The sequence below is a fragment of the Parasteatoda tepidariorum genome, chromosome 1 (assembly GCF_982258835.1).
Source record: "Parasteatoda tepidariorum strain Cologne lab strain chromosome 1, Ptep-v5.0, whole genome shotgun sequence".
Classification (NCBI taxonomy): Eukaryota; Metazoa; Arthropoda; class Arachnida; order Araneae; family Theridiidae; genus Parasteatoda; species Parasteatoda tepidariorum.
Window position 1 is genome coordinate 61,458,424 of NC_141755.1, and position 27,072 is coordinate 61,485,495.

Consider the following 27,072-nt stretch of genomic DNA (forward strand, 5'->3'; position numbering starts at 1 on the left):
GTTTAATTATAAAATCAAAACTTAAATATGGAGAATACGTTTAATTAAAAAATTTCTACTCATTTTGAAAATTTGTTTACGAATCTTAAAACGTAATGAGTTTCAGAAAACAATTATCTGAAATAAATTATTCAAAAAGCAATTTTCCAATGATTAGCAAACATAAAAACCTCTATAACTCCTTCACAACTTTTTAAGTTAGAAAGGATTTAGTCTTAGAACACACTTGGACAAATATAAAAAGCATTCAAGCAACTTCCCGTAATGGACCAGGTGTCCCATTGTGGGACATTGAGGTAAAATATTCCACAATTTCGTAACCAATGTCCTGATTGTGGCAATGTGGCAAGCATTGCGTATGGGCCGCATTTATTTCCCAGGCAAGCTGATATCTATCGATCTGAAGCATGGTAGGCGTCAAGCTGTTACTGAACTTCAAACCCCAGTTCTCCGCATGGTGATTCAGCGCCTTAACTACGGTGCAATCACGATTCTTGTACATATTTATCTTCAATTTAAAGGGGATTTTTCAGAAAAACTATCTATCATATCCAAGTAAATGACACAATAATAACTTGACATATAAAGTTCGTTTATACTTATATTATTTGTATTCCAATGATCTAAAAGAAGATTATTTATTTTGTATAAATATTTTTAAATGACTGAAAGGCCACTTTTCTTATCGGTTCTAAAACTATTCATATTAATGTTTCGCAAACCTCTAAAAATACTTAAAGTGCAAAATATTATTCTATTTTAGCATTTAATCTTCTAAGGTATATGTATTTTAAAATTTGTCTTAAGGTTCTCATGCTATGCTCTAGGCATGAAGAATTTTCTGCCTGGTGTATAGCAACACTGTTTTTTAAAATCAAGTTAGATTCATAGAGTGCTTCGAACCTGGTAATTACCTGGTTTCAGTAACTATGACAGCAATAATGTTTATTCCCATCATTTAAATATATTCCTAATGTGCTTGAAACCTGGTTTCAGAATATTCATAACAGTAGCAACTATTTATTCCTACTATTTATTTGATTCATAGTATGCATCAAAATTGGAAATCACTTAGATTCAGAATAATAACAAAAGTAGCAATACTGTTTCTTCTCAACATTTTTTTTAGATTCGTAGAGGGCTTCGAACCTGGTAACTACATGGTTTCAGAATAGTAACAATAGTACATTAGTGACAATAGGAATAGCAATTTATTCCCACCATTTAAATAGATTCGTAGAATAATTTAAACCTGGTTTCAAAATGGTAACAAAAGTAACAAAACTGTCACCCTCTTGTAAGATTCATAGAGAGCTTCGAACTAGGTGATCACCTGGTTTTCTTAATGGTAACATACCTAACTCTCAATACTATTTATTTTTAATCATGCATGTTCTTAAAGAATTAAATATATTTTTAGCTAAACACATGATTTTGTTTTCATTGGTGCAAACTTTGATTGAATTCATTTTATCCTACTCCTGAAAATTCTGCTCTTTATTCTCAGATACTTAACCTTGTTAATGTTATTTTTCTAACTCTCTTTATTTTGTTCTTACTCTCAAAATGTCAATGTTCGGTCTAGAAAGCTTATTGAAAACGAAAATGTTGGTGGCTGCGTATCTGAAATACCCTGCGGTGGGGAATCTTTGTATACAAAGGTGGAGTAGAAAAAAAAGCTTATTTCACGATTTTAATTTAAACAGGGACAGGAAATTTGACACCTGAGACGCAACAAATAGATAAAAATGTAATGCCTCTCATGTAATGTGTACATATTCCAACAAAGTTCATGAGGTTTCTGTCTTTTTTTTTTCATTTTCTTTCGATTTAAAAATGGGATTCTAAGACAAGAAATTTTTTCTTAACCTGAAAAATAGATTTTCGTATTTATCGATGTTTTCCTCTCTAAGACATATGTTCTTGTCAGTTTGTGGTGAAAACAATTTTTGAATCAACATGATTTTGATTATGTGACGTGTCTTTCTTATTCTCTTTCAAAATCCTTGCGAGAAAATAAATATTTGAATCGGGTTGTTTATATAATGTTTAAATAATGTAACCAAAATATAATTCAAAATAAAAAACTATGGCAAATTAAGAAATCTGCCAAAAAAAGTGATTTTGTAAAAAAAAAAATTTAAAGGATTTTTTTGAGCAAAAACAGCTTTGATTATTCGTACATCAATTTCTATGATTACTTTATTTTTTAAATACTAAGCTTTGAACTATTTAAATTTTAACTTACGATAAAGGAAAAATATTGATTTAAAGAATAGAAAAATTTCGCAAAATGAGAAAAGAAAGTTTTATTTAAAATATTTTGATTAAAAACTAAACGTAGAACAACATTCTTATAAGGAATATTTATTTCATCTATATAAAACACAATACAAAACTAGCCATGATCAGAAGAAAATACAAATATAAAAAAAATATTAATTTCGTTTTCGTAATTAATTTGGTTTTAATATAAACAAGAGTCATTTAATAATTAATGTTTAATTTATTGCTATTATGAAGGAAAATATAAATGAACGAGAACCATAATAAATAGAAATTACTTTTATTTATCAATAATACGTTAAAAGATCAAAAGTAAATAAGTAAGAACTCACGTTTTCGTGTAGGGAAAAAAACTCAATTTATCCCTATTCCAAGGAAAGCAATTAATCGTTCCCCAGAACAATTCGCGCCTTCCGTGAGATTCTGTCTCGCTAAGCTTGTTGACCAATGACAGCGGCAAACAATGAATATGATGGTTCTAAAAAACCTCTTTTTCCTAAAAGTTTATTACCATCCATTTAAAATATTTTACAAAAAATTCTTTTCCATCATTTTTCTCTACTCAAACAATAAGTCTTTTCTATTTTTTTTTTGACCTAACATTTGACTTGTATTGAAATTGAATTATTTTACACAATTAGACTTCGACGTGAAAAGTAACATATGTTTAGAAAATATTTTAATATTTTTTGGTTATTCCATCTTCCGTTTGATTATATTTCCTAACAGCTAAAACAGTTTCTGAATACAAATTTGAATGTGAAAGAAATGCCACAATAATTCGAAATAAATACTATTTCATTTTGTTATGCTGCCATTATAATATTATTTTACTTATTAGATATACTTTAAAATTTAATATTTAACGATTTAAATTCTTACAATTAAGAAAATTAGAAGGAATTTAATTAGCAAGTTGGGTAGTATTATTTTGATATTACAAAATGCGAATGAAATAAAGCACATATTTATTCCAGTAAAAACTTTTGTTCTAAAAAACCTTACTTTTCTCTAAGCATGGACAAAAAATGGAAAGAAGCAAAAATTTTAGAATGTGAAACATGACATTAAAAAATTTTATAACAAATATAATATATTGGAAAAAATAATAATACCTTTCCCCGTTATAGTTTTCAAGTAATTTTCAAGTATTTTAACAAAATTGAATTCAAATCTTTTAAAATCGAAACTCGATAAATCATTTAAAGATCAGGGAAGAAGAACATTTTCTGTACATATTTTTTTTTTCAAAAATAATTAAAAACGGTTTTCCCTGAGAGTTATTACACAGTGAAGGTGGGGCCGCGTTGAGTTAAAATGATATGTGCCAGCCTTGAAATTTATTTGTTTACAAAGTCAGCCTTCATGCGCATAAACCATTCTTCTCCCTTGACTTATAATTTTTATATATCTTGCTAATGCACCCTGGTTATATTAAGCAAACCAGGCAAACTTTAAAAGTAAGATTAAACTGACCCGACATATAAGTCTGTGTACAAGATTTCGACAGTCGTGGTATCCTAGTGGCTAAATAATCGGAATGCCGTCCGGAGGGGCCGGGATTCGATCCTCATCTCAGCTAAGACCCACTGACTACATGTGTTACACGTTCTAGTAAAATCTGTTGAATCAAAAGTCCTGAGGTCGGACACTGAACAGCGTCATCAGTACAGGCGTCTGTAGAAATTTCCTTCCCTTTCAAATCTATACCTAAATTGAGGAGATAAACTCACGAATGCATGATACTACCTTTTATCCTGTGAATTCTGAGCTAAGTTGCACGTACATCCTTGTGGTGTTCTCTTTTTAAATGAGAGGTACACTTTCCTTCCGTAATTCATAAAAAGTCAATGACTGGTGAGCTTGGCTTATCTAAGTACCATTAAAAACAACAACAAAAAATTCCAATAATTCCGAGACTCTTACACATTGTTAGGATTAATTTAAATTTAGTAATGCTAAAATCCTTTCTACTCCGAAGACTGCAGCTTATCCTGATTCATGTGATACTCGCCTTGTTTTAAAAATCACATAATTGCTGAATCTTTTGTAAAGAGTGACCCACATTCAGAAAACCAGATAATTGAAGTTACCATAGCCGCTAGACTTATCTTATATCCGTATTTATCAACTATGCTAATGTTGAAAACGAGTGATACTGATCATGCTTAAGAAGTAGCAACTTCGAATACTACTATCTTGATTCTAATCTCATTAAACACGGTCAAAATAGATAATTGTCAATTTGAAAACAATATTTTAAACATAGAAAACTAATATAGATTGCAATGAAGAAAAAAAAACATTTGCAGACTAAATATAAGAGTTTTATAAGGGAATAATAATAGAAACCCACTTGAAAAATATGTAGGCTGCAGTTTGTACTCTGTCAAATAGTCAAATATAATTTAGATTAAAAAAAAGTTGAGGAAATTAATTCGTTCAAATATGTGCAAGAAACTGTCAAAAAACTAAATGTTGACATAATTTTAACAAATTGGGATGGCAATATATCATTAATTAAAACTGTAAATCAAATTATTTTTCGGCATTCACTTATCGCATAATCATATATGCTTACAGTGTTCAAAACATTATTCAGAAATGTTCAAACTTGAAATAAGAACAGAACGTTAATTGATCTCAATATATATATATATATATATATATATATATATATATATATATATATATATATATATATATATATATATATATATATATATATATATATATATATATATATATATATATATATATATATATATATATATATATATATATATATATATATATATATATATATATATATATATATATATATATATATATATATATATATATATATATATATATATATATATATATATATATATACGTAAAAAATAAGTTTTAGATTCCTCCCCAAAACATAGATATTTTTATATTAAGTAGGGTGAAACGTATCACCTCTATTAGAAATCTAATCCGTAATGCATTACTATTTGTAAGAGTTAGTTTAGAACAAGAGTTTTCAATTTAAACGGTGTCTACGTGGCCAATTGGTTAGCGTGTCTTTCTTTTCTTTTTTTCTCTTCGTAATCGTTGTTGGTATGGATCCCAGTAATATTTTTCTTTTTCTCTTTGAAAAAAAAAATATTATTCCTTCGAGAAAAATAAGAGTATTGAATTTCCTTCGAACAATTTTTTTCACGTATTGTTGCTTTATTAAATTTGTTTAAATAATAATTAATTTGCTTAAACAACTTGCAAAATTACGCATTGAAAAATCACTTATTTTAATGACTCTATGTAGCATAGGTAACACCAATGTAAGTACAATTCATATTAAGCAAATAACCAATAAAGTTAAAAATCTTGGGGAAAGAATAACAGAATTAAAAAAAAGTAAATAACAATCAAATCAATTGGAAATAATATGTGAAAGTGAATAATTAGTTGAAAAAATTCCGTAGCATTTCATAATTTTTTAATTAAAATTAAAAATATCCATTGAAAAATATACTAATGTATAATGAAACACTGCTATCTGCATCAAAATGTTCTCGAAAAAAATGATCCTTTAACACAGGAAAAATTATAATTATATTGCTTAACTTATTGTCCTCATCAAATTAAACAATTGTTTCGTACAGTTGTTGCAATCTATATAGTTATATAGTATTAAATAATTCAGAACAGATGATGTTAATCGATATATATTTTACTTGAATTAGACATCGATACATCGACGCATGGCAACTATTTAGCAAGCAATCCTGCTAACCTACTTATAAGCATGTGCTTTATAAAAACGATTTATGAAAAAGGGGCAAATAACTCCCTTTTGCTATCTCCATGCAGAATGCATTTTGTTTTAATTCGCCTCCTTAGCATGCCTGGACATGTTTCGGATAAAATATTTAGAATTAAATTTTGCTAGGATTTTTCAATTACTAAAATAAATAAATAAAATCCTCAATATGGAGCCACATTAATTATGCAATTTCATGCGTTAGATGTTAGGGGGACTGGAAAGCAATGCCTTTTGGTGCATTTGATATTTTATTTGCTTAAGACTTTATTTTTAATCAATAATGTATTCACCCTCGTTAGCAGCAACCTTTCAATGCCGGATTGAAAAAGGAATAAGAAAGGATCGAAGAAAATAAATTTGTTTTTAAGACTAATGAATAATTAATTCGCCAAAACGACATTACTTTCCGGTCCCCCTAATATTTCTCTCCCACTTGTAAGGAACTGAAAAATTTAGGCTCTAGAATTTATATGGTTGTTCTATCTATGTGGGTGTATAATCGAAAGAATATGATGTATTCTTTTTCGAAATTTATCTCTCAAAATAAAAATAAAAAATTCTTTATTTTCTTCTTTCTTTCGGTATTTCTTTGTTTTCCTTCGTTAAATGGAATTATGAAAATGTTAATCTGTCTAAATCTTATGATACAATTGTGAAAGTTCACAAAGATTACTTTTCTAAATAGATTTCTTATGAGAAATATTAAACCTGACACTTTACTTTTCGGTAAAAATAAAAATAAAAGAAACAGTTAAAAAATATGTTCTGAAAACTTACAATTTTCAATTTTTTTCACGCAACCAAAAACCATGAATTCAAAATAAATTTGAAAAAGATGACATTCCATATCTTAAGAAGCATCAGCAAAAAATATTTATTTTACATTTTTTTGAATATTTCTACAACAGCTTGGAAAAATGATACCTTTTGGCAATTCGTTGCTTTCTTTGGACTGAATTTGTAAAGAAGCTTTGATATAAGATATATTGAAACAACTCGAGATTAAATTGACTTCCTCGAATAAAGATAAAGAAGAGTGCCATGAATAGTAAAAAGCCCAATAAATCATTCTCAGAGTATAAATTTCTATACATTTTCCGATATTTCCGTGCCAAAAAATCATGCATTCTTTTATGAAATAAATTGAACAATTTATGGTTTAAAGCGTGCAAAAAATTGAATATCTCTTCTCATTTTAAAAATCATCAAAGAAAAAAAATTTCTTTATCCATATATTTTTATGCACTGACATTTCATTCAAATTTTTTTAAATTTATTTTTTTAACCTCTATATTATCTCTTCATTTAAAATTCTGTTAATTTTTAGCGTTGAACAAGATTCCGTAGAAGAGTTGAAGTTGTTCCGAGAATTAACTTTCTTAACCAGTAATGATCATTGAATATGTTTAGATTCAATCAATAATTTATCATTTATAAAATATATCGTAGCCTTATGAAATTATTTAAAATAACTTACCAATGAAAATGAAATGACATAACAGTATATTGAATAAAATATAAAAGGAATATGCATTTGCAAAAAATCACATTAACATTTTAAACTATCTTTTTAAATCATTCTAAAATAACAAAATCCATCAATCAAAAAATACATTACCTTACTAAACATTTTCTACGTTATTTTCTCAGTTCGTTTCAGTTTTCATTTCAAAGAAAAACATAATTCAGTTTATATTATTTTAAGTTGAATTTCCGTTCACTGTTACTTCGTTTATACATTATTTTACATCTCTAATTAACGTTTTCTTATTTTACAATTCATCATCTTAAAAATTATTAAAGTGTAAAAAATATTGTTACAAAAATATTCAGAATCAACTAAAATTTCTACAAAACTCAACAATGAAACATTTTTTTAAATGTAACTAAAATAATATGTTTGAATGGGTTTGATGCTATTTTTTTCGTAAATGGTTTTTAAATTCTTTGCTTAATACAAGCCTTTCTTCATAATCAGCAGTCTTTTTATCTTTGCTTTAAATATACTAACTGAATTCCCGTTCTTCTAACGAGTTGAAAAAGAAATCAGTAATAAATTATACTTAAATCAAACTGAAACTGAAACAAAGCTGAAGCTATTATTCTGAACAAAACACTCTTTTAATAGTTCATTCCATCATAATGAAGATTAACTATATTCAGTATCATTTGACATGACGCTTACTCGTGATAGTCAAAACAGAAAAACATATGCATGATAGTCAAAACTGAAAGTCACATACCTAAGTAATTAATAAAGCAATAATAATTAATTTTTTTTATTTTTTTATTTTATTTTCATTTGTTGCCCTTTCCAGTGGTTTGAAGCTATTATTCTGAGCAAAACACGCTTTTAATAGTTCATTCCTTTATAATGAAGATTAACTATATTCATTATCATTAGGCGTGACGCTATTGTCAAAGCTAACTCGTGATAGTCGAAACAGAAAATCATATGCATGATAGTCAAAACTGAAAGTCACATACCTAAGTAATTAATAAAGCGAAAATAATTCAATTTTTTTATTTATTTATTTTCATTCGTTGCCCTTCTTAGTGGCTTTAAGCTATCATTCAGGGGGTAGCACGATTCTTCAGCAACTATTTCCCCCAAAAAGTCAAAACTTTTAACAAATTCCTTTGAGAGAAACTGCAATTCCCCGAAAACTCCATTAAAGTGCATAAAAGATTTTTTTCTAAATGCAGCAAAAAAATACCTTTTGAATGTGAACTTCGGGAACTTCTTAAATTCCAAAGCTGATCAACCATATGTATTTGCATTTATATTAAAATGTTTCAACGGAACTGCAAAAATTGATGCCTTTTTGTCAATTAAATTTTATATTTTATAGCAAGGTCAATTCCTTTTTATTAACTCAAAAAAACTAGTTGAAGCTAAAAAAATCCAATTGCACAAATATATTTTTTAATTAATTTTTCTGTTAGACAGGTACAATATTTTGCAATTATAATAGTAAAGGAAAACGATACTTGAAAAGAAGCATTTTTATTCATTATATAATAGTTTGCTTATTCATTTTCTTCAGAGAAATTTTGAGAGAAAAAAAACATTTTTTTTCGGTTTATTTGTTAATTTGTAACGTAATTAATTGAGTCTAAGAAACAGTTTGAAAAATACTAAAATGTTGGGCACCATCTGAGACTCCTTAGGCACCACGGCGTCCAGAATCTTGGATATTTTTTACACCTACAATTTTTTATTGAACTTAAAAATAGTAATTATAGTATATTAACTAAAGTTTTATGCAAATCTATCTAGAATAGATATAAAATTAGTAGCTTCTTTCGATGACGTCATAACTGGAAAACGCACCAGTTGAGAGACAAACTCAAAATGCTTTCAAGTACGAAAACATTTTGAAGAAATATTCTCCATACTCAAATTTTCTTACATTAGTGCAGCTATTTCCAGGATTGCTAAGGAAATTCGAGGTTTACGTGAAAACTATAGACATTGAATACCATTGATCATAAGCAGATAATTGAGGAACTGAGTAAATTAACGGTAGAGTGACACTTTTGAAGAAAAAAAACAGATTTATTTAGGAAAAAGTTATTTCACGAAAATCTTTCACGTTCATCCCGCCAGCAAGGGAACTATAACCCTTGATCCGTATATTATTGGGATATTTTACGTCAGCACTGTGGTCGGTGCGAGCTGGGTACAGAACTCATATCGACCAGCCGCAACAGAGATTAAAAACTGCGACACCTCATTCGGATGCGCGCTCTCTATCTCCTGAGCCACCACTACTCTTTCTATTTTGTAACTGTCGCTGAACGGCTGACTCGATTTTCGGTTTACGATTGCTAATGTTCAACTATGTAGCCTCTCAATTGTGAACCCAATTCAGAAGACAAAGGAACTCGTGGATAAATTATTGGAAGAAATTCTACCTTCATGGATGATTTTTTGATAGATGCAACTTACATTTGCGTTATATTGAGAGGAAAACCACGAAAACCTCCCATGGTTAGCCCGACGACAAGGGAATTCTAATATATGATCCTTCTTCCACTGATGATATTTTACGTCAACACTGTGGTCGGTGTGAACTGGATGCAGAATTCGTATCGACCATCATCGCTGGGATTTGAACCAGGTTCCCCTCAATGAAAGTGAATACTCTATCCCGTGAGCCACTACGGCTTTTTTTTACGAATTTGTCGTTTCGCTGTATTCATTTGATGTAATCTACAGCTATTGCCGCAGTTCGAAACATTCATCTTCTTTTTCTTTTTACTTTTGTTTCTTCACCACATTTAAATTCACTTTTTTTATCCGTCAGTGACCTGAATACTATTTAAATTTTTGTAAGTTTTAAAAATTTTACTAAGCATAATATTTATAAAAAATACATTGAAACACATTTAATATTTCAGTGTAAATTACCAACATTCAGTGTTAATCTTTATAAACACTGTAGAAGCTTTCTTAAAAATCCATTAGCAATTTCAAATACCTTATACTAAGGAAAAACATTTGTTAAAAGTGCAAATGAAAACGGAAAATATTTTATACCGTTGTTTATTTTAAATTAAAGTAATACTTAAATTAAAATAAACGCTCTTTTTCATAAAACAAAAGCAAGAAAATGTGGTAATTAGTGCTAAAAGACTGCGAAAACGACTTTTAGCTTTATAATCACTCCTTTGGTACGTTTTAAAAAGATTAAAAAAATGTTTTATTTGAGTTGATTAAAAAGATTAATTTTTAGTTATTTTTGCTTAGATTTCCCTCCTCCGAAAGCTTAACTGATTTAGCAAGTTTTTTTTATATTTTTGCACAAAGAATTGAGAATAGCACTGGAGTTAAATCACAAACGCATAGAGAAAATTGCTTCAAAGTTTTTTTTTTCCTTCTCTGTTAAACAACTCCTTCATTAACTCAATTAAATTAAATAGCTAGTGCTTTATCTATGGTAAAAACTAGCTATTTTTAAGTAAAAGTTTCGTCGTTAACATGACACTGTTAATGAAATTAAGTATGAAAATTTGAATTAATATCAAGATTTACATCCGAATAATTAAAGCATGAAATGTACGATGAAAAAACTTCAACGCTAAAAATGGTGGAAATTACTTTACACCAAAGTGGTGAAGCGTAACGCTATATATAAATCTTGGATTTTGGGGCTTCACTACACCAAGAACCAAGGATGTTCTTGTACTCTATTTGATGTAAAGTTGACGCAATTATTTTTGTTATTTAATTACACTAAAACTTATAATTAGAGTAAGATACGAGGCGCATCCAAAAAGTAAGTTTCCCTAGTTTATAAAAAATAAAATAACTCACACTTTCAGAATCATATTTATTGGCAACAAGTACACCAATGTTTAAGTTATTTTTCAACATAGCCACCACCAGAATTGAGACACTTGTCGTATCGTGGGATCAACTGTTGTATCCCTCTGCCATAGAACTCCGTCGCCTGTGAATGGAACCAACGTGTGACAGACGTCTACCGTTACTGTGAAACACTGCTGAAATTGTGACTTCAAAACAAGAGTCATGGAATGTTTACAGCAGGTGTTGCTCTCCTCCATGACAATGCTTGTTCACATACGGTATGACGTATAGCAGCTGTTCTGACGGAATTTGGCTGGGAATTGTTTGATCATCCACCCTACACCCCTGTTATTGCTCCCAGAGATTTTCACGTTTTCTTGCTCCTCAAGAAATTCCTATCCTCCGGTGAGCGTTTTGGCAACGACGAAGAACTGAAGACGTCTGTTACACGTTGGTTCCATTCACAGGCGGCAGAGTTCAACGACAGAGGGATACAAAAGTTTATTCCACGATACGACAAGTGTCTCAATTCCGGTGGTGGCTATGTTGAAAAATAGCTGAAACATTGTTGTACCTAATGCCAATAAATATGTTCTTGAAAGTGCAAGTTCGTTTTTTTTTATAAATTAGGGAAACTTACTTTCTGGATGCTCCTCGTATTAAACTAAATTTATCAGTAAAGTTGTTTTTACGATTCAATACAAAATAAGAACCATTTATTTTAAAAATGCATGTATAAACTTATTCTTAAAATATAACTAATTTGTAAATCAAGCGTATGCGTAGCACGGAGAGAATACCAAGACGAATTTGATTTAGGCTTAACAGAATGGAAGTGGATAGAAAGTAAGCATTATAAAATAATTTAATACAGCTCTCACAGACTTAAAAATTTACTATCACGCATCTAAAAACAGACGGTGAACCTATAGCGGTGAAATTTATTTTCTGTTGATGCATAGCAGCATAAACAACACATTTTCTCTAGCTCACTCTGGATCGAAAACGAAGTACTAGCCACATGCAAAGCGAGGCCAACATTGGTTTTTTTTAAAAGTGAGAATAATTTTCGCATGGTGTGGATGAACGAGTATTTTGTGTAACCTCATTCCATTTTAAGTCCTTAAACGCAAATCTTTTTCGAAAGCTCGATTTAGTGTCGATTTTGGCTTGTTCATAACTATATTCTAAGAGATATTGCATCACAGTTTTTACAGTATATGGATACTTTACATATTTTTCCAGATTTTTTTTTATTTATTCTAAATTAACAGCTTATTATTTCAAAATTATTAAGATTTTTTTCTACAATATTTGCAAAAATAATGTATGTCGATTATTTTATAAAAATTTCAATTACGTTCATTCTTAAGAAATCCAAAGATAAAATAATGCCATTCAAATTATTTTAATTAACTTAAAAGTTATCGAATGAAGATTATTAGCTTTGTTTTCTAAACTAAGAGGGTTACTTGGGCCTCTTTTTTTCCTTTCATATTTTCGATTCGAAACCACATTCTTATAATTTATTTACTGGCTCAAACGTTTTTGGAAACTTTGGCGTAAAAGAATTCAACTATTTCTGCTTAATATGCTTATAAACAATTTTTTTGGACGATGACAGCAATTTCATGCTCAAGAAAATATTTAAATTTATTTGTGCCCGGGTTACCGGAGAGCACCCGTAGAAGAAGTGCCTTTGCAGAGGATAAATAAAGTTAAAACATATTTAATTTTATGTCTGTCTTTTTCACATAGTTCAAATTTTTTTCATATTTGCATTTATGAACCATCAAGGGAACATTTAAATTCCATAAAGTAAATGTGAATTCACACACTCTCAAAAATTAAATTCTTCATTTAGAATGATTCAGAAAACCGTGATACATACATCGAAGAGCCATTACATTATGACCACCCTGCTAATAACATGTAGGACCACCTTTAGCCCTCAAAACTGCTAGCATCCGCCATGGCATTGATTCCACAAGGTGCTGATAGGTAGTCTGAGGTATCTGGTACTACGCGCTCACCAACTGGTCCTGCAATTCCCTCACATTGCGAGGAGGTAGCATGGCAGCTCGAATTTGGTTTTCCATATAGGACCACAAATGCTCTATTGGATTAAGGTCAGGTGAATTTGGGGGCCAAGACATGACTTGAAAGTCACTGGAATGGTCCTCGAACCAATCCATGACGATTCGACCCTTATGACATGGTGCATTACACTGTTGGTAAACACCATCCTCCGCATTAAAAGCTGCTACCATGAATGGGTGAACCTGGTCTGCAACTATGTTCAAGTAGCTTACAGACGTCAGGTATTGTTCTATGAGGATTATGGGTCCTAATGTGCCCTATGAAAACAGTGTTCCTGGGCGAGAAACCATGAATACCTGGGTGAGCCCATTGTTATAGATGGAGGGTGGTCATAATGTAATGGCTCTTCGGTGTATATCTTATTTTTGACAATTTCTTTACGAAATCATTTTGAACACGAGTTAAATTATACAAAAGATGCAGATGAAAGTAATTTACAATTTTTTTCAAGAATTTGTTTTTGTTGTTGTTTAAAAATATCCTTTTCAATAAACAATAATTTGTATTCTAAAACTTTAACTAAACTCTAACTAACCTCTTTCACTAAACTCTAAAACTGCATACTTGAGGCAAAATTTGGAGTTGGGTTTAATATGTTGGAATAGTAGTTAATTAAATGCGTCGATAATTTAATGAATAAAAGAGTAAAAAATTATGTTCATCTCAATAATTTCATTTTTATGTTGTTGTCTTTTTTTTTAAAAATAGACACTCCAATTTGTATTAAAAAATAATAAAACTTATTTTTTTACTCAAGTTTTTAAAAATCCTCAAGTATTTACAAATCATATTTAGTCGAATAAAAATATTCAAATACTTGAATAATAAAATATTCCCCAATGTTTTAAGTATAAAAAAGTTGAGTCATTATATTCATACTTTTTTATTTCTGTGTTTAGTTTAAATGTTATTATTTTGTAACTACACTTTATATTTTTGTTTATATTTTGAGTTCATATATTGTTACTATTTTTTTATGAAGTTGATAAAAAAAATTAAATATTTGGTCTCTTATGCATCCTCTATTGTTTCCCCTCAAATTAATGTCATTTAAAATAACAACTAAATAAAAATATATTACCTAACAATACATTTTATAATGTATTTGTTTTGCATGATTATCAGTGTAAAATAAATTTCTATTGTTTAGTGGCAATTTTTATGCAAAATATTTTATTTAAATGTTTAAGCATCAGCAAAATTTATGTATATCAAATTATAATGTATATATATATATATATATATATATATAAGTTCAAAATGAAGAATAAAACAAAGAAAAATTATAGACATATGAAAAAAAGGGGGTGGGAAATAATAAGTAAAAAAACAACAAACAAAATTTTATTTAAAAAAAAAAAAAAAAAAAAAAAAAAAAAAAAAGTGAAATGATAATTAAAAAAGCCGGAAAAAAAAGATATAATCTTTTCTTCAGCCCACACAATTATATCCGCAAAACAGAGTGCTTTCTGATATTGTATCAATAAAGCCAAAGCAAAATATATTAATACAATAGTGTGAGGAGCACTCAGAAAATTTTTTTTTATAAAATAACTACATAAAAATAGATCATAAAAAGTAAATATAACATGTAAAAACAGATAATAAAATAAAATAAAAATAAAAAATAAAATAAAAATAAAAAACATTAAAAAGGGGGGACTATAAAGCGAGTAGCAAAATCATAACAACTTACATGGACAGTTATTTTTCAAGAATGATTTAAAAATGTTTTCGCAGAAAGATTGCCAGATTATAAAATATGAAAACAAAAGCGCAAATTGAGTGTAACAAAAGGGTTCTAAAGTGTCGTTCTTACTGCACTGCTGAAGTGATTTGTTATTCTGAGTTTTGATTTGTTAGTTACCAAGGATGGGCCCGAAATGGATGTGCACAAGGTAATATTATACTGGATAATTTAAAAAATTGATCATAAATAGTTTTAGAAGATAGATGTTTATTTAAGAAAAAATATAAAATAGAAAAGAAAAACATAAATTGCCTGCTTTGCAAATAATTTTAGCCGCGGATTTGCACGATATGGATTAGTACATAGAAAAATTATTTAAATTATCAAAGAAAAAATTTTAATAGATAATTTTTAACACGGATTTGCCCGAAATGGATTTGCACATGGAAAAATTAACAAAGAAAAAAATTTTTAGCAGATAATTTTAACCACGGATTTGCCCGAAATGGATTTGCACATGGAATTGTATAAATTAATAAAGAAATTTTTAGCAAACAATTTATCTACGGATTTGCCCGAAATGGATTTGCACATGGAAAAACTGTATAGATTAACAAGGGAAATTATTTAGCAAAGGAATTTTTAGTAAATAATTCTAACCACGGATTTACCCGAAATGGATTTGCACATGGAAAGATTAACAAAGAAAAAATTTTAGTACATAATTATAGCCACGGATTTGCCCGAAATGGATTTGCACATGGAAAAATTACATAAATTAACAAAGAAATTATTTAGTAAATAATTTTGGCAATGAATTTTGGCCTGAAATGGATTTGCACATGGGAAAATCATAAAAATTAACAAAAAAAAAAACTAATACTAAATAATTTTTAAATACTAATACTAAATAAAATTTTGTTTGTTGTTTTTTTACTTATTATTTCCCACCCCCTTTTTTTCATATGTCTATAATTTTTCTTTGTTTTATTCTTCATTTTGAACTTATCTAATGAGTGCTGTTTACTTGCAGCTTAAGCGCAATAAATGTTACTTATTGTTTTTCTTAACTTTCTTAGTGTTTTCTTGTATTTTTTTTTTTATATATATATATATATTTATATAGATATATATATATGGAATGAAAAGCGTACAAATTGAAGAGTACAGAGCTTATATATTTTGCATACATTTCGAACTTAGTTAAGGGTATATTTTTCATATAGCACCATCCATATAAAGATAGAATAAAATGCACAGATACACAATTAGCTAGCGAAATGAGCATAAATTTCTAAACAACCCAAGAGAAACAGCAAATGTAGTTTCAGGGGTAGACCAGTGTAGCGAGTTTGAAAGAAATTTATAATTGTGAATCTAAGTCAAATCATAATGCATATAAATTGAGTGAAATTTATACAATTGCCAACCGGCCTGTGTAGGGGGCAGGGAACTGTCCTTGCATCAAAAAGGTCCTGGGTTCGAATCCCGGGCAAGGCATGGGTGTTTCTTTCTCTCTCTGTGTGTTCTATGTCCTTTCTCCTTTATGTGTGAATGTGTGTGAATGCGACCCGCCCTATAAACGGGTTGTGTTATGTGAATGGCGTGGCAGAAGTCGAATTCCTGGCCATAGATGGCGCCACTGAAAAACAGGAATAATCGCACCCCCACTGCCTAAACAGGCATTCGACTAAGAAAAAAAAATTATATAATTGTGCATAAATCAGAAGTTTTAAATGGTGTTTGCTGCATATTTGTGGGACTTCGTTTTTAAAAAAAATAGGAAGCTGGACTGAAAGAGTAGGAAGCTGAACACGTAGAGACATACAAAGCAAGAATATAACATGGAGATACATATAAATATGCACTAAAACATGCAGATAAAAAGATAGACCACAACATGTAGGTACATACAAAGCTAGACTACTCTATAAAAGTTACCGGATCAAATTAAGGTAAAAAGCACTGACTCAGAGAATGTCCATACATTTTACAGTAAAATACATTTTTCCTAAAAATATTATAGAACAAAAAAGCTGATGTACCGTAATTTTTACAGTATTGTTCACTGTAAAGTAACTGAATTATTGTAATGAAAAAAAAACAATTTACAGTAATGTTCACGGTAAAGTAATTGAGTCATTGCAATTAAATATATATTACTGTAAAAATCAGAGCATAATCCTTAGCGGTAAAAAGGGATTTGCACGGACGCTATAATTAGGGTGACAGTGCTTTTTAACCATAATTCGGTCCCTTGTTGCTTTTTTTTTGGTATAAAACACATATGTATGTATCCGATTAGAGAGTAAATTAAGCTCGAATCGCAAATCAATCTGAAAGGAATTGCGGGAGCAATTTCGGGGACTGAAGAGTGCAGCGAGCGGAGAATGAGAACTCAAAATATATGCCTTAATACATGAAAAAAACTATTTCAACATCTGAAGGAAATAAATCTTCTAAATATGATTCCATCTCAAACTGAACAGTTCTATCGTTTGAAAAAGTACTAATAAAATTATTCGAAAGATTGGCAAATAAATATTAAATGCCAAAAAATATCTGAAACTTCCAAGGCATTCGATATTGTTTCCAGACATTTTTTCCAATTCGACGTTGTTTCAGATTTATACAGTATTAAGAAGATACTAGACAGAAATCGCACGCAAAATGTAAGATATTTTTTTAAAACTTATAATAATCTGTACCTAAAATCCACTCTCTGAATTCTTACAGCCGTGGAAAAAAATGAAATTGTAAGTTTTCTTTTTTCATTTATTATTGAGAATTTTGTCAAAAATATTTGCTACTGACTAAAAAATTTATTTCTTGAAAAATGGTCTTAAACTGTGGTGAGAAAAACAAAAAAAAAAAGAGACGAACACAACTTCAATCTTTATTTTTCTAAGAAATGATTTAAAGCATAACTCTTTGTTTTCGAAGTTATTTGAAAGGAAATCTCATTTTTTTTAATATTTTTGCAAAAAGAAAATTCTTTGTTTTCATCGTATTTCCGCTCGATTTCTCTTTGACAATCTTAAAAAAAAACAACATAGATCCCTTTTTTCTTTGCCATTTGTTTTTCGTTTCATTTCTAACAACAGCAATTTTTGTTATAAGTCTTCCAGACCAAAGTTAAAATGCTCATCCAAGCAAAATAAAAAAAGAATGTTTAAAAAAATACTTCATTCGGCAACACACTTGGATTTAAAAACTTCACAATTTTGTTGTGTCATATTTAGCTTAACATATTTACATCACTTTCTACTGGGTATAAATTTATGTTTGTAATTTTTGTTCAGATTTCCCCTATTTTAAAATTTTCTATTTTTTTCTGAGTACCTAGGCGTATTCTACATCATTGAGTTTGCACGGACACAAAACAGCCTATTATAGAAAAACAGCTTAACTATACCGGGAAATAAAAAAATAGGACAACTATTCCACGAATCAGTTAACGAAACTCATCTATGGCGACATTCCAGGCGATGATTTAAAAAATAATTTAAAGAAAAATGAAGAAAATGGAAAAGTGTGATTTTGTTGCGTTTTGCTAACAGAAATTATTTTTATTAAAATTCAAATCTAATAATCATCAATCGATGTCACTGGTTAGAAAAACTGGGAAAACAACGCTTTCCTAATAATCACCATTGTTTGCTAATGCATAATGTTTATTATACATCAACAAAATGGCGCACTCAAAACACGAAATTTGCAGACACCTGAGCAAGTATTTCAGTTGGGGGGAAAATATACTTGAGGGTGCCCCTTGGCGAAATTGGCGACTTATGTTTGGCGTTATTCCTGTTTGGGGGGAACACCGTAGTAACAGGAATGGTGGCCAAAACAAAATGATATTTTAATAAAACATTGGAAAATTTCAACACAACATCGGATAAAGCTTGCAATGAACCCAATATAAGAAAATTTATAAATCTAATAAAAATGATTTTGAATCGAAGCAAAAATTAATGAAGTAGGGACAGAAAGAAAAGGAGAAAAAAACAACTCACTTCTTCATTAAGCTTGAATATTCTCAGATTTAGATGCACAGAATTATCTAATAACAGTTAGATACTGTCTAAATTTATCATTAATAGAATCTGTGTACCTCCATCGCCACATAAATTCGATGAAATACGAATCGAAAATGGCGTCTGTAATACCGGACTAGCGGTGACATTTTTTTCTTAAATCCCTTTTTATGACTGCCCACATACCTTCGATCTTATTCACCAGATTCAAAAGTAATCTTACCAGCCGGTATCCAACGTAGAACTAACGGATCTCTGAAATTACAACCGCTGAACATTTAAAAATAACGCTAAAATCTAAACCAAACAGAATCATGATTGGGTTTCAACATCGCCCAGCTTGGCGATCAACCGCGATCACAACGTGAAGAGAATCAAAGGGCGCCCTCAAGTATAGTCTACCCTCAGTTGGAATGGTCTAACATGTACACTGAGAAAAAATTGTGGTCAAAAGTACCACACTCGGTAAATTTTACAGACGTACTTTGCTCAGGAGGTAAAATTAAGAATAAAATATAATTTAATAATATGTGTTAAAATTTGGTAATTTTCATCACGATACCTTTGAGCATGGCTTTTAAACCATTAATTTGAATAAATTTAATTTTTAGTTTCATATTCTTTACATAATGTACGTAAATAAGAACTATAATTTAGAAAACCAAAATTGCAGATAAACCGTTACCAAATGAACGGAAAACCGTATATTTAAGGTTTTATTAAAAAAATATGTTTTAATGAAGGTTTGAGTACCGTATATTTAAAGTTTTATTAAAAAAATATGTTTTTATTTACTAGAAATATCTTTACCATACAGTACAATAATTTTATCAGAATGCTTTTCTCCACATATAAAAAACATTGTTTTACGGGTTTTTTTTTCTCTTTAGCAGTGTCATTCACGACGAACTTTTTAACCATTTTTAAAACTTCTCTGAAAAGAAAAGAAACTTTTCGGTCTTCTAACCTATTCTTGGCAAACTGTACTTCTCCCACCTCCACCCAATTTTGTTTAATTAACTTTTCATATCAGTGGGTATTCTTGTCAAACTCAGTAACTCTCCAATAAGTTCACAAATAAAATTATTTTATTTCATTAGTTATACAATGCTTGAGGATATAACACTATTTACAAGTTATCTATTACCATTATTCAATTATTAATAGTATGTCACAAAATACTAATCAAAATTTATTCATTCCTATGTATGCGAGCAATTTTCAATTACGGCAAAATAATATGTATCCTATTTCCTTATCGGAAATACTTTCTTAGGAGATGCAAAAGGGATATCTTATTTCTCTTGAATTAATAGGAGAAGAAGACGTTCTTATTTTATCTACCTTATTTTTCTCGGAAGCATTATGACATTTGTAATAATGTACTTACTAAGAAAGAAGGTCTTCCTGTTTCGCCTCTTTTTGCATTGAATGAAAATGAATTCAAACAAGAAAAATGAGAAAATTTCTATATATTTTTATTTCATGTGATAAAATATCAATCATTAACCCTTTCGCGCCGACTGTCACAAATACGTGACAGCAAAAAACCGTATCAATCAGGGCAAGAAGATAAAACTGGTAATCAAAGTATTTCTTTAGGAATTTAATTTGTGGGCGGAGTTATAATTTTTTGATTTATTTAATTCACCATTACTTTGTTCAAAATAAAACTATTTAGTTATACTTTGAATTAACATTGATTATATATATGATTAAACTAACAATAATTAAAATAAAAGCAAAGTAAGTCTGTCAAATTAGTAACGACTACATTTAAGTTACCGTTTTTTATTTAATTGCAACTTGATTCTGATTTTGTACGAATGCTTTTCTGAATCACCCGTCCCCAAGGGGTTAAACTTGTCTTGTATGACATTTTTCTAAAGTGTTTTTTTTTTTCAATATCTCTTCTATAGTGGCGTGTAAAAGGATAAAGTAATGAAGGAAAGGTATTTTTTTATAATATCATTGTAACAAAAAAGAACAACTAAAATTACAGATATTTTTCTTTTACTTTTTCAGGACATTTCAAATTGATATTATGTTTGTTCCTAACTCGTCTAAAGTATCTTGAAAATTCATTTCTGTCATCATTCTTTAGTTCTTTAAAGTACAAATCTTGATCCAGTGACATAAGACTAATATCAATTTAGAAGATACACACTTTCTTTTTTTAGATGACACCTTTTTTTAAAATGACATTTTTATATCAAACTGTCCCTTATTATTTCGAGGTAAATAGATCTCCCTTTTAAAAATTTTTACAAAATAACCGCAAAATACACAAAAAAATCATATTGTCTTCATCGAAATCGTGGTGTATTTTACCAAAAACACTTTAGTGAGCAATTTGAAAAGTGGACTTATCATTATATTTTCCCATGCTCAAGAACTAGGGAAAGATATTAGACTCTAATAAATTTCTGAACATTTACATAACATAAATACCATCTTATTAAAGTTTTATTGCTTTTGTTTTATAATAACAATTTGAAAAAAGTAGCATAAACTAACTACAATGCATCAAGATAGTAAAAAGTTAAAGCTTGCCAAAGATAAAATTAATAGTTAAAATAGTTATAAAATGGAAAATTTTATCAAATAAAGCTTATGTTTTTCATTTTTTATATACTACGAAGAATTTAGTTTTTGAAAGCATGTGTTCTTATAAGTGAATGAAACATATTTTCTGCTTTTATTTAAAATCCAGGTCTCAAAATTGTAGATAAAAAATGCTAATACCATGAGAATTGGCTTAATTAAAGCGAAAAAAAATGCTTAATGATTTTTCTCATTATTTTGTAAAATTGAGTATGAAGTTTTAATATGACTATAAAGACAGAAGGAAAAATACATACCTATATAAATTTTTGAATACATTACTTCATAAAAATACGTCAAATTTTTATTTTTATTTTTTTGGCACGATAAGGAAAATGAGCCTACTAGAAATTATAATGCTTCAAGAAATTTCTCAAAATAAATAATATAATTTCAAATTTCTTCATCATAAAATCGTGCACCCTGTAATTTTTCTCTATTATTTTAATTAAACTCTTTTATCAATAATTTAAGAATGCGAAACTGCATGTTTTTTCACAAGAAGTGAAAAATTTTCTTTCAATTTTAAAGATTGTATACATTCTTTTATTAGTTTAGCTAATTAATTACGAATGAAAAATTTAACATTTTATCTTACGCATTGATAATTGTAAAAGTAAACAGTGCCGTAGTATTTAAATTTCAAAAAGTTCCTGAAATTTTTTATGTTGCGAACTTCGACAACTGAGACTTTTATCATTAAGAAAAATAATTTTTTAAAAAAGTACTAATTAAATATTAGTTTGCCTTTTCTGCAAAAATGTTTGTTAATGTAGCTAATTCACTTCATTTGGTAATTTTGTTTCATAATTAAGTGAAAAATGATAAAATTAACTTAGTCATTAAAAGTCAAATAAAATGTAAGATTTTAAAATAAATTTTCTTTTTTGTTGACTACAAAGTTACTCTTTACAAATGAATAAACAGTATAAAACAAAACAGAAAATATTGGCATTTTAAATGTTGCCTGACAGGACATATAGGTCAAGCGAATCTGTTTTATATGAGGGAATCACACTGTTCATGTAATTCATTTTAGACGTATTTGGTATTTTAAACAATTCCATAATTATATTCTTTAGTTGGACACAAGGATCAAGTTGAAAACAATTATTAAAAAAACTTATTATGAGATATATAAAAAAATGTTTTTGTTAACCATGAACTGTCACTTTACTAATGGTTAATTTAAAAATAATTTTTTTTGACTTAATAAGAGTTAACCTATATGTTAACAAGATGTGAAAGTCAGACGAATCAATAGTAAATCAGAGTATATTAGTATATCAGAGAGTCTTAGGAATACGATTCCCTTTTGACGTATTTTGTATTTAGTATAACTAATAATTGTGGCTTATAATTCATCCATAATTCTATTTCTTATCGGGAAAAAGGGAAATTTATTCCAGTATGTATGAGATCCTAGGAAGAGGTTGATTACTACGTACAACCGGGAAATTAACACACACATTTTATTTTCTGAATTTTAATTCATTCTTGGCACAATGCTTGGCAAAATGTAGTTGCGATGCACAAAATAACACTCTTAGAAAAATATGCATTAAATAAATTAAGTATTTCTCCAAAATAATGTATTAAGTTATAAAGGAGATCTCTAACTATACCGAACTAGAAAGAAAGCTGAAATTTAACTGCAATCAACATAACTTGTAAAATAACACAAAAATCAGATGCAATAAATCGTATATATAAAAATGTACAATAGTCCACTTTGCTCTCATTGAAAAAGAGCTTACCTCATCACTGGCGAAAAGATAGAGTTAGAATTTATTTTTAATCGGTATGTCTTGGTTCGGAAAAAAGATTTGATGATTTCAATCTTCAATATTCAGTTCGTATACTACTACTTCGGCGAACTTATTTCGGTTACGTTTTTGAATGATTTACGCCTTTCACAAACTATCTGTTTGAACAAGTGACTAAATTATCTTTAAAACTTTATTATCTTAATCTAATCAGCTATCCAGTGTAACTCAAACCCATAACCAGCAAAACGATGCATCCTATTACTCTCAAATATATTCAATCATTTATATATCCCTTCATTCACTATCACTTTGACAACAACTCTCTAAAATTATACGCGAAGATCAACTCAGTCAGCATTAAATATGACGTTTCTCCCACCCGAAACATTTTAGTTTAAATGTTTCGGCAATTTCTGTTTGCAATAAGAAAGAATTCTTGAAATCACGAAGTTATGTTCTGCATCCTTCCGAGTAAGTTGATAAGTGTGTTGTTGTATTTCTAATGCCGCTTGCCACACGGGCAAGCCTGCTTGGTGAAACCGAGCAAATTTAAGGCAGAGTGTGCGTTTCTTGTTTTTCAGTGGCTCCATCTATGGCCAAGAATTCGACTTCTGCCACACAATACGTCACGCCCGTTTATAGGGCTGACCCATTCATACACCCATTCATTCATCCACAGATCTAATTTTGACCTGAAATGATCGATCTCCAATCCAGTACCTCCAGAGGTTTTGATTTGTTATGGAAACATGGAGGTCTTTTGCGACTCGGCACATTTAACGTGCGTCAGTCATTTTACTACACGTTTAGTATTCGACCGGCGGGTTTGAACCCAAGAACTCTCGGACATGGGCCCATCGCTCTACCGATCAGGCATTTATGGTAGGTTTTGTAGCTCTAAGGGTGTTTGTATTCCAATTCAAAGTCAATTTTCGAACAACATTTCTGAAACTTTGTACCGTACTATGGAAAAGTGGAAAACTCTAAAAAATATCCCTTAATCTAGAAATTCTAAAATCCTGGAAACCTTAAATATAAAAAAGATCTTTAGCGATGATTAGAGCATAGATTGCCAAGTCAACTAGCAACTCAGGCTAGTAGTAGTGTGGCTTTGTAAACGTCATGGACAAGGTTAATCCTACGTCACCAACTACTCCACCTTCAACTAAGGCTCCTCTATAGTGATAGCTAAACTATTCGCCATTATGGAGCAAACAAGCTGGCCAGTTACATAACCAAGAGAGTTCTAAGCCCATTTAGATGCTTAAAATTATTGATATGGTTAATTGTGCTGCGATGAATCAGGCAAACAGTTAACAAAGAAGGCTTTCTAATGTTAAGATTTCAATCAGATCTAGATGAAGTGGATAATAAATTGCAGATTATGTAACTAGCAGCTTGGAAATGGAGCTGGCTTATGTGAGTAAAATATTCATTTACTTATGATTTATTGAAGTTATTTACTTATATATGTAGTATATAAACAATCTTAAGTTTGTTAGAATTTGTTTCTGAACCCATGTTTTTGTCCTTTTATTTAAAAATAAATAAGCGAATAACTTTTCGAGATTACTTGAATTATTTAGTTCCAACTATACATAAAATATAAGAATTTTCATTGAAAATTACATTTATTAAGTAAATATTTATTTAAATTATGACCTTTAAACGACAGTTAACAATTTCGAGTGTTTTTGTTTCATAAAACCAAGTGAATAAAGACAAGAGACAAGCTGATTAAGTATTTGAAAAACTTTTCTCAGAATTTCCAAATTTTGTATTCACTTTTAAATATTTCTTTTTGTTTTGTTGTAAGTAACTATTTACAACTTTCTAATTGTATTTCATTTTGATTCACTGATAGGCTCGCAAAAAGCAATGTAAATCGATGTAAGCAAACACGCTTTTCTTTACGGATTTTCCTAGATATAAATTGCCAAATCGTATATCTCATCCGCATTTGTGAAAGTTTTTTCTCCAAAATGGTGGACGATTCGACATTTCTAATTCAAGAGCTATACCTTCTACGGATTACAATAGTAAGATTGAGCCAAACTCTAGCATGATGTTTCCGATTGAAATTGAAGTGACATGTGTTTTTGTTGAATTTTAACAACAAAATAGCACATTTAAATATATTAAGTAGTTATTAATTAATTATGTAATAATCTGCTGTTTTAACCAAGAAGAATATTTGCAATTTCCATACCGGCTTCTATTTCGACAAATGTTGTAAATGATAAATTTAAGTAATACTTTATTCAGGTTATGTTGATTTTGGGGCGTAATTGCGTTATCTATCTGGTGTTCAAACTTCTACAAACCTTACAAAAGTAAAAGAATAATTCCAAATTTCTTGTTGGTGCTAATCAGAGGAATTACAGTTTTAATATAATCAATAAATCGGATTTTCTTAACTACGCTATAAAAAATTCAAATAAAATTGCGGTATAAAGTACCAGTACTTTGGATGCATCCTCCGCAAAATCGATTTTACCGTAAAATCCATTTTTATTATAAAATATTATATCGTAATTTTTACAGTAATAATTATTTAATAAGAGTGTTTCAAGGATTTTATGATAATTATTGCTGTAAAAATTGTGTTATGTCAGGATTTTTGTTCCGTAATATATTCCGATACAAGTGGATTTTACGGTAAAAATTACCAACAAATTTAGTACCGGTACTTTTAAGTTTATTTTGATCCAAAAAATTTTACAGTTTTGTTAAATCATTATTTATAATAGTAAAATATGGAAGCGTAAGTTTAAAATATGTCATTCTATTATTTCTTTATGAAATAAAACATTGTTCAAAAGAGTCATTTCACATAATACAACGACTGTAAGTGTATAGTAAATGTAATACTAATCTTAAAGCATTTTGTGAAATGTAGCAACATAACTTTTATTTAATCTTGAATGTCAGCCATCTTGAATGTCATGTCTCTTACATAATAGAACAAGCATTTCTACGAGATGACATATTTTTCGTGAAATAATCTCACTTCAAGCTTTTAAAACACATAATAATTTGTTTCATATACTTCTGATTGTTTGAAAACGGCGGAAAAATGAAAGGAGGGAGAAAGCTTTTTAGATCCAGTAGTTAAATAGGTTTTTCATATTTAATGGCAGTATTTTCCTTCAACTCAAAAGAAAATTAAGACTGTGAGGAAACTTTTCTGGAAAATTAAAAAACGAACTGAAAATAAAAAAATTGGTTGATATCATGACAACAAGTGCTAGGTATTAATCAAGCACATTTGTTTTCGGCACAAAAAAAATTTTATTGAAAATAAAGACTGGCATTCTCGAAAAAGTGTTCAAAATAATAATTGCCCTTGCCAAAATAATTTGATTTTTGCTTTTATTTTTAAAGGGAGTTTTCTTTAATGAAGTTTTGCGGCTGGTTTAACAATTTTTAAACAAATCAGATATTAGAAAATTGATTTCTCGGGACCTATTAAATGA

The 27,072-nt window shown here is 29.1% G+C and overlaps 1 protein-coding gene across 1 annotated transcript in view; it reads right to left on the reverse strand.

The window, feature by feature from the left end:
• Positions 1–247: 247 nt before the first annotated feature.
• LOC147816475 (uncharacterized) overlaps positions 248–27,072 on the reverse strand; it is a 97,056-nt gene continuing 70,231 nt past the window's right edge. The window contains exon 5 of the mRNA XM_087156544.1: positions 248–508. Within this exon, the coding sequence (XP_087012670.1) occupies positions 248–508 (261 nt within the window). The remainder of the gene's footprint in view (positions 509–27,072) is intronic.